The sequence below is a fragment of the Columba livia genome, chromosome 7 (assembly GCF_036013475.1).
Source record: "Columba livia isolate bColLiv1 breed racing homer chromosome 7, bColLiv1.pat.W.v2, whole genome shotgun sequence".
Classification (NCBI taxonomy): domain Eukaryota; kingdom Metazoa; phylum Chordata; class Aves; order Columbiformes; family Columbidae; genus Columba; species Columba livia.
The window spans coordinates 7,112,780-7,122,696 of NC_088608.1; the positions used below are offsets into that span (position 1 = coordinate 7,112,780).

General features: G+C 38.0%; 1 protein-coding gene across 34 annotated transcripts in view; it reads right to left on the minus strand.

Moving 5' to 3' along the window:
- Positions 1 to 7,845, minus strand: part of R3HDM1 (R3H domain containing 1) — a 48,479-nt gene extending 40,634 nt beyond the window's left edge. For all 34 annotated transcript variants that reach the window (XM_065070378.1, XM_065070374.1, XM_065070376.1 and 31 more), the window contains exons 1-2: positions 7,636 to 7,845; positions 6,549 to 6,759 (exon numbers count right to left, since the gene is read on the minus strand). In XM_065070378.1, coding sequence (XP_064926450.1) covers positions 6,549 to 6,719 — 171 coding nt within the window. In that variant the 5' untranslated portion in view covers positions 6,720 to 6,759; positions 7,636 to 7,845. The remainder of the gene's footprint in view (positions 1 to 6,548; positions 6,760 to 7,635) is intronic.
- Between the last annotated feature and the right edge of the window lie 2,072 nt (positions 7,846 to 9,917).

Consider the following 9,917-nt stretch of genomic DNA (forward strand, 5'->3'; position numbering starts at 1 on the left):
ACACCCAACCTACAGAAAAGGGCTCTACCATGTAAAGACAAAAAAACTCCACTATTTCTTTCATTTTCCCCGAGTCCCAAATGTCTTTTTTGGATATTGCACCAGCTTAGCTGAAGAGCAGCAGAAGGGGAGCTCATTTAAGCTCATTTCACTATATAAGAGGATTTTAAATAGCAGCACTGAAAACAAACTGAACTCATCATCATGTTATTAAAGGCAGCTTGCTGAGATTTTGAGCAGCAAAGACAGTTCAAACGTTCTCATACCTGGAACAACACAGTTCAGGAAAGATACTGAAGTGCTGGAGCGGGTCCAGAGAAGAGCAACAAGACAGGGGAAGGGACTTGAACACAAGAGCTATGGGGAGAGGCTGAGGGAGCTGGGCTTGTTTAGTCTGGAGAAGAGGAGGCTTAGAGGTGAGCTCAGCACTCTCTAGAACTACCTGAAGGGCAGTTGTAGCCAGGTGGGGATTGGTCTCTTCTCCCAGGCAGTCAGCAATAGGACAAGGGGGCATGGGCTTAAACTCTGCCAGGGGAAATTTAGGCTGGAGATTAGAAAGCAATTATTTGCAGAGAGAGTGGTCAGGCATTGGAATGGCTGCCCAGGGAGGTGGTGGACTCGCTGTCCCCGGAGGTTTTTAAACTGAGATTGGACATGGCACTTAGCGCCATGATCTAGTCAATGGACTAGAGTTGGACCAGGGGTTGGACTGGATGGTCTCTGAGGTCTTTTCCAATCCAGTCGACTCTGTGAATTTTACTGTTACCTGAAAAATATTTTTCTTTCACCCAGCTCTTCTGAATGCATATGTTGCATACTGAAAGCTGGCACTCTGCAAAAGCCTGGAAAAGCTTCTATTACACCAAGCTACTAAACTTTCAAGAACTGGATGACTTCCCAGCCTTATATCAATTAAACCAGCATCAATTGTCTTAGGTGGGTTTGAATCAAGTAAGGTAAAGTTCAAATTAGCACTGCCAATGAAGTCCTCAGTTTAGTGTCAAAACAACAGGCAAAAGAATCTACACTTGGGCAAATGGTTTACCTTTTGCAAATTTTGGAAGCTTTGAATCCAGTATAAAACTGAGAAGAACGTACAGAAGCAAACACCCCAGATCCACCATTTGGGGGAAGGGAGAAAGAGAGAAAACAATCCTTTATTGGGGTGGCTTCCTCACTTTCCTGCATGACTTTACGGATGTCAAAAGCTGAAATACAAGCCCTGCATCCAGCTGTAACCATGAGGATTAAGCACCACACACTTGACAGGTAAGAAGCACTGGAATGAATCTGGTACAGCTGATACAAGAAAAGGTCTTCAATGTAAGGTCTGGCATGGAAATACAAAACCCAAAGTGCTGTGATATCACCAGTAACTGTGCTCACAAAACCTGAAGACAGACGGGTTTATCTCTGTTCTGAGGCAAACCCACACAGACTAAGGATAACTATGTTTCCACTGAAATTCCAGGACAATAGGCAGTCAATGCATGTTAGAGCTGTTAATTCACATTTTCTCTCTTTTCAGGTCCATGAATTTTAATCCTGTCCTAATTTCTCTGCATTTACTAAGTTTTGCTCCTACAGAGCATCTTTATGTTCCCCATTTGTGAAAAACAATATAAAGCTACTTTAGAATCCATAATCCTTGGTGAGTGCAAATTAAGCAATTTCTTTCTATTTGCAGCTCTCAAAGACTTTTACTGACTTGAGAAAACACTGTGTTAATGAAAGCAAGATTAGAAATAAATTCATGCCCCATTTGAAGTCATTATGGGCATGATTTCAAGACAGTGTTTAAAAGCAAGTATTCCAAACAATTGCATAATGAAAGTGATTAGGTTTTGTCTTAAAAATAAAAATCATAGCAGCTTTTAAGACCAGCTACTATGCTTCATTTCCAACTACAAAAAAAAGGGAGTTAAGATAGAGTTTACCAAACATATATAATCACTTACATCCAGGCTTTCAGTAGCAGTATTTGCCTATTTTATTCTTCCCTTATTACTTCCACAGAGCACGTATTTTAGATACAAAGTACAGAGCTGGAGCTGTTGCCCACCCTCCTCTATCATCACTATGCTGCCTAAACAGACAGGTCAGGCATAAGATGCAAACTTAGAAGTGTGAAATGTTTTGTGAGAAGGTCCCACATCTATTAAGTTTCTGGAGTGCCATTTGGACATTTCAGAGGACAGGCACGACGTGACAGACTTGAACAGAGTGTTTTAAGGACATTCAGTTTTTCACCTATCCTTCTATTAGATCTCCATTTTCAAGCCAGTTAAGGGCTGCAGTCTCAACCACCACGGATACCGAGGAAAGAACAGCATGGTCTACGGTTACGTGCTGTCCTGTATTAGTCAGAAGGGAACAGCAATTTTCCATGACACAGCAGAGGATGACTGATGGAAAACAGTTTCACCATTGAACACAAAGACATTCTCAACAGTTCAAAAGTAACTAAACAGAATCTGCTCAATCATTTATCTTATGAAGTCACATTTTGGAGGCAAAGATGGGTAAATCCTGACAAGACCAAAACAGCTGGGGGGAGGCAAAGGAAGGTTTCAGAGAACTCGAGCTGGGGAACAAGAAAACGAAGGCTTGTGCTAGTATGGAGGGAAGAAACTTGTAGAGAGAGAGATGCCTAGTCGTTAAGTAACAAAATTAATCAAATACCTTCAAAGGATATGGACAATTAGCTTAATTAGCATAAATCCATAGCAGAATTATACTCAATGCAACATTTGCCTTGTCTGTATCCTTTGGTGGATGCACACAACTCCTGCATTCATGTACCAGCCTCCATCCTTCTGTGAGGCTTTTTTTGTTGCTGGTATTTTGGTTTTACTCTCCACAGCTTGCAAGTGCTTTTTCTGATATGTAGGGATACGCAGCTCTCAGTCTTGTACTGCCTTGGCAATCATCATCTTATTTCTACTTATTAATGGTTATTTTTCAATGCAGGGATGACAGTACTTAAGACTAACATTCTCCTCCCCATCCAACCTCCGCAATACATGAATTGTAGAATAAGTACTACCCTCCTTTTCTGTATTATACATGAGCCGACGCAAATTTTTATGGAGATTAAAAAAAAAAAAGTATCTTCCTAATAGTGGGTAAAAGGCATTACACTGTAAGACAGATCCATGCTGTTTACTTTTTTTTTTTGCCAACATTTCTTGACATGTTAAGTTTCTAACATCGGTCCTTAGAGTGGATGAAGTATTGCCCGCCCCACCACCCAGTGACAAAGGCCAACTTCAGACCCTGTATTGTAGCTAATTCAGAATTAGTACATTGTCACCTGAGCCAGATAAGAGTAACAACTGAGAGACAACTGACTTTTTGATCACAAAAACTACCATAGTGCTGACACGCACATGACTTCTGTAAAAGTATTTTTTCACGAGTGTTTCTTATTTCCAGTCCCATTTGAATGTTATTTGATGGTCACTTCAAAATAGGACTACTCAAAAATCTTTCCTAATATTCTCTATACCAATTATTCTACTCTCATACTGCTTGAAGTAATTGGGCATGCTACCCATGTACTCTAACAAAATATTTTTCTCATTCACATTGTACCTCCAACAGTGTATGCAACAGCAAATAGGTTACTAGTGCACATCATCTCAAAATAACCTGGAATTTAGAACCAAAGTTATATTTCTAAATATAATCACCAGTTTCCAGAACCATGAAGATCCAGAAACACATCTGAATTCAAACCATGATAGGTTAAGACAAAGATCATCAGCCTGTTTCTTACGTGGCTGTAAAGAAGTTAAACAGCAACTTAGAAAATCAAATGATAACTGTACTCAGGAATATTATTGCAGTTTGCCAATAGGTATAAAACCTCTTAAGCAAACAGCTACTAGCTAGGAAAGCCAAAACCAAACGCTATAACTCCCATCCTTTGATCTACTCAATCAGTAAGCAAAAGAACACAGCAGATTCCAATAAGCTTCTGATAATCTTCTCTAACATTTCTCTGCAAATCCTTTGCTCATTTTCCTACCACTACAGTAACATGTAACCTGCCCTTAATGAAGAGTAGTGCATCCAGTTAAATTTCACTCATCAAACGACTTAATCATCTGTTAAAAACTTGCTGACTCCTCTACTGTTCCCAGAAGTTTTGTTTATTATGGACAGGCCAAAATTTTTGTTTTATACTTTAGCATAAAACATGCTTTCAACAAAAAAGCCTCAAACATATGACATACATAGTTGCACTGACAACTACTGCAGTACAATGCCATTAACTTTTACTGAGTTCAATTGTTGCAAAGGGCTTACACTAGCAAGGTTCCTCTTCATAACTGACCCCCTTCCTGTGACTCTGGAAATCAATGTCCTCAGCCTACAAACTCAGTTTTTAATTACACTACTCATGTAACAGTGACGTTCTGATTCTGGTAGAGACTCTCAAACACACCACTCACATCAACACTAAATGAAGATGACAGTAAAGCCATCTCTATCAAACACTTCATTACACAGTTACTCAGTTCATCGTGCGTATACTAGATAATTATTTCAGCCACCGGCTACTACTGCTGTACAAGAACAAAACCAAAGCACCAACCCCCTTGCCAACCCCCACAGCACTGACAGCACCAACAGATTCATTTTTCTAGGCTAGGCCTGAGAATACATCAACACTTGCTAGCAGGAAGGTAGATTTGCTACCACAAAATTTTCCACAATAAAACTGGCTGAAACAGAAAATGTGAATGAGATTTTTTTCCAAGTTACTGAATTATATGAAAATAAACTTTAATTCAATGTTTAAGGCTCACTACTGGGATATTCCATTCATTAAAAAAAAAAATAAAAAAATAATAACTGCTCAGCTATAGCATCAGCTTTTCAGTATCAGTTATTTCTTATCCATCAAAGAAGAAATGTTTCATTTTAAGAATTTATATTTTCCATAAAATTATCCATTTACACTGATGCCAGTCTTAATAAAGCCAGCACATATTAAAGTGTAAAACTGCATTGCTATTACAGTGGTCTACAAGATTTATTTGGAAGCAATTTAACACAGCTGATACAGCCTACTTCATTCAGTGGAATATTGAATTGTTAGTCTTGAACAGAACTACTCCCCAAAGAAACTTTTACTCAATTCCCAACAACAAGAATCTAATAGGCTACTGTCCTGCTTCTGCAGTCCACAAGAGAATACTGCCATACCCCATATCCCAAACAGGATTTCATCAGAAAATTCTTTATTATTAACCCACAGACACAAAATGCCTATAGAAAACTAGTTTTTGTCTAACACAGGCTGTGTTTTCTCTTAGAAATTTGCCCTGTTTTCTATGTTGTGCCTGAAAAATTCAGTTCCTTTCCTTAACTCCTGCCTCATATATGACATTTCTGGTGTTTGATGACCATGTGGGCAGCCTCAGCAGGAGTTAGTTAGTTTGCCCCATGTGAGAGACCAATCCATCCTTCAGGACGTCTGAGCACAAACTAACTGCACAACTCAACCTCAGAGGTATTAAATCTGCTGCCACAAATTCTTAACCCATCCTCATTGGTGTGTTCTCCTTTAACACAAGATATTTTCATAATACTTCCCCTTTCTCATTTAAGATTTGATGCTGCAGTTTCTTTATAGGTCCATCTCCCACTTTTCAATGGCCATTCATTTACATGCTTCAGCTCTTCATTGTGTTCATGAGGTCCCTAAGCTTTCCTACCTAACAAATCACATTCGAAATTGTGAAGTAGTGCAGAAAGGAGGAAAAGGGAATGTATGGGAATTACTGGCTAGCAGCTGAGATGGGACAGGAGCTCATCAGCTCACTGTGCCATTGATGTAGAGAGAAAGAAGCTGGACCTTCTGCTGATGGCTAGGGCAGGACCCAGACCTACTGGCCTCAGGAGCTCTGCTGACTTGATTCTTCCAGCACCTGGGGATTTGGATTACCTACATCTGATTACTGGAGCCTTATGCTGTACAGCTCTGATGTAAAAGTGACACCTGGACCACCTGTAAGCTGCACACAGCTCAAGAGCCTGAGATTGGTCACCTCTGCTGAGGGCAGAGAGCTGAGCTGTTCAACACTCCACATTTCAGTGGCTTGATCAAACCACACTATTGCTATATTGTGTCTTCTTAACACAGCCTGGTCTCTGAAACTCAGCCGGGATTCCGCAAGAGCAAAAGACAGCTTGAGTGCCGAGTTCTTGCCCTTGTTCTGCTACAATGAAAAGACTCAACTTTACACGTGTACTCAGGAAAACAGAAATATGGACAAATTGCCTGGTCCCATGCAAACTGTTCATCTACTTCAAACAAATAAAAATTACTGACTCTCATATTTACATGAATAGAAACAGAAGTGAGGTGAAGGAGGAGAGAGGAAGCAATAAATCATCCTACTTGCCTCCCTAACACCAGTTGAGTTTTTCTGACCTGTACCAAATCAAAAATAGGAGGATCACGAGAAAGGGAGAACAACACACAGACTTATTCAACATGATACACTAGTAAAAAATAAAAGGGAAAAGTTTCTTACCGGCATATTGTTTTTGCTATCAGGACAATTTTCATCCTTTTCTGCTTGAATCTGCTCCTGACTTCCTGATTTTATAAGGTTTTCAACTGCGTCTGTATCTTTAAATTCAGCTTCTGAACCCTTCATTGCACCAGTTTCATCTTTTACAGTAAGAATATCAGACATCCTCATTAGAAAAGGTTATTTTAAAATTCTACAAGAAATATGGAACCTTTAGGACAAAAAAAAAAGTGGATCACTGAGTATCTTTAAATTACTTTTTAAAAAAATTACATACCTAAACAGCTACCCCAAATAAACATGATTTTGCTGCAAAAAGGATTCCCTCTCCTGTTATGATACTTTTACTTTTCTTGAATTAGAGAAAGTGATCATTTTCTTTTTAACCACTTTTTCTAAAAAGGCTTATAATAAGACATCTATACAAACAAGAGCTAAGAGCTACACTACAGGATAAGGTTTGCAGATTCTCCCTTCTATACTTTAAAATAAACACCTGAACATTCCAATTCTCCAAATCAAAGCAGGTTCTAACAGAAATAAGGAAAGCTTTTCTCATTTGAAAGGAAAAAATAATTACATAGAGACTTATTTTAAATGGGTTGAAAGTAAATAGTTAAATCATAATGCACTAAGTGAGCAAAGTTTCATACATCAACGCTTTTAAGTATCCTAGTTGCCAGGTAAAAACCAGGCAAGTTCTGAATGCAGAAACTATCTTACCTACTAAATGTAACAAAACAAGTCTTAATAAAATTAAGCACTCTCTCAAAAGCAACAAAGAAAGAAAGAGACAGCTTTGGTAATCAGGATAATAACCACCATTATCAGTAATTACAATTTATAATAATAATTTTAAATACTATACAGAGAGCTTTAATGATTAAAGCTGTAGCAGAACCACCTCAATTTTCCCTAAAAAATAATACAATTTCTTGTCATTACTCAGCTACAGAGCAAGATGTAAAACCAAGAATTCTACATTTCTTAAAAGAAACAAAGACTAATATATGAATGTTTAAACTCCTTAATAGAAAACAAATAACCAAATAACATTGTGGAAAAGGGTAAGTATCTGATTTAGTACCTGATATGTCCTACAGTTTGGGGATTGTGGTCTCCCACAAAAATACGATAAAATAATCCAAAGTTCCTTTTCACAGTTGTCAACCAAGATGTCAGTTGTAATGAACCATCTGGAATCTGGCAGGAGGAGTCCCATGTCCTTATCCCCAGTGTAGAGTTCTGGACAGAACTATGTTGTCTCGAATCAGCAAGAACATCCCTTTCAAATGCCTAAAAAAAAATCAAAGGAAATACACGATACTTTTATTCAGGACGGAACATGATGACACCCACAATCTTACACAGTCATTTCAAGAAAAAAAAAAAAAAGCTAAGAAGAAAGTGTTTGTTACATCTATCCGTTCTTACTTGCTTTATCTAGCAGTGGTAATATTTTTTGTTAGACTTCCCAGATATTTCCGTATCACAGAGTTAACAAGTAGTCACAACAAACATTTTGTTGGCATTCCTAGTGAGAAACTTTCTATAAACAAGCAGGTATCTTCCAGAAGAGTCTGAAAACACAGTTTGAAATAAGCAGCCCAGCAGGTGTGGAGGAGTAATAGGCCATGAAAGCTCACAAATCCTTGTTAGCATAACACCATTTTTCTCTTTGTCATAGTTAATAATCTACAGGCACAATACATGACCCATATTTTAGGCAACTTGAATTACAGAAGACAATTTTATTTTCTTCAACAAAGTAATTGCTCTTAAATGAGGAATTACAAACTTCTACAAAATTGACAATGTTCCATATTCCCTTTTTTCGGATTTGCCTTTCTGAAGAATAACCTCAGCACCCACACGCATTTGAAGTGGTAGGCAACAACAGACATCTAAAAGCAAACAAAGTGTAACCTATTAACACAGCAAAAATATCCTAAAGCAAAGATGACAAACGACTACCTTTCAAACCTGTGAAGGATACAGTGAAATGAAATAGCTGAAAAGGATCTCTTTTATTGCACTCCCCAAATATTTTTCTCATGTCTAGTCAGAGGCTATTAAAAACACTACAAATTATAATAAACGTCAATAATACTTTCTGTCACCTCAGTTGAACTACTTAATTTCCATGTGAGTAACATGGTAATTAGAATTGTTTCAGGAAAACAAACAAGCAAATAAAAAAGCATCAGAATTGTTTGAAGTGAAATTAAGAAACAAATGAGATATTTACTCCACAGCTATAAATATTGTTTTAGTCAATGCAGGTGAAGAACCTGCACTAAACTGTTCTCTTTCAAAATGAAAAGTTGCACTACACATCGGAAGAAAGGATGGGAAGACAAGTCCTGCAAGATCTTCATGTCTCCAACAAGTTGCATTCTACAGTATGAGGTCACTAGAAGGCGATTCATATCCAATTTACAAGGCCAGGCCGTGACAGTCCCCAGCCTTTTATCAGTTTTAATGTTTTGTCACATAATAGTTCAAAGAGCTTAATGTAAAATAACATAACAGAAAACTAGCTAAAAAAATAACACTGGCTTTACATGAGACATAAGCCATATCCTGTTTTAAGAAAAATCCACAGAACTGAAGATGGGAAGTAGGATTTACAATGAAACAAAAGAAAGTAAATACTTAATAATATCTATGTTTCACAACAGTATGACTGGCTTGTATTCAAATTGTTTTGGATACACTTAAACATACTGAAATCTTTTGATCCCTTCCTCGAAAACTGTGAAAACAGCACAAAGCAACACTTCAGAAGATATGTACACAAAGAACAAAGAATAAGATATTTCCCCCTTGCCTCCAGAGAAACCCTGCAACAGAAATTTGGGTAAGAAGACTCTTAAATTACTATTTTAAAAGTAGGTAACATTTAACACCCCTTCCTTAAGTGCTAAAAGGTCTGCATTCATTACAAATAGTTACATTGAAATTGGTAATGCAACTTTGTGACTCACAATAGCGAGTTACTAGTCTATGGAAAACATTCCATTGCTTAAGTTTTCTCTAATACAGGCAATTTTCATAGTGGAGATCATTTGGTTCTAGTTTCTAAACTTGCACTGATTTGATTAAAAGAGGCTTAAGGAATTTTGTGTGCTGCAGACTGAAGGGGAGTGGGACGGACCACAGTCCATCCTTAGGAATCCCACCTCTGTCACCTCCCCACCTATTTGGAGGTTGATTTCTTGTGTGCCACGCAGGACAGGGAAAAGCAGAAGCAAGCAAGAAGGCAGACCTTAGGATTTGCTCTACTCTTGGGAGAGAAAATAGGTTCTAGTAAGCAGACTGATTAAGTGGCTATAGACTGGATAGCAATATAGATCAATATTGGTCAGT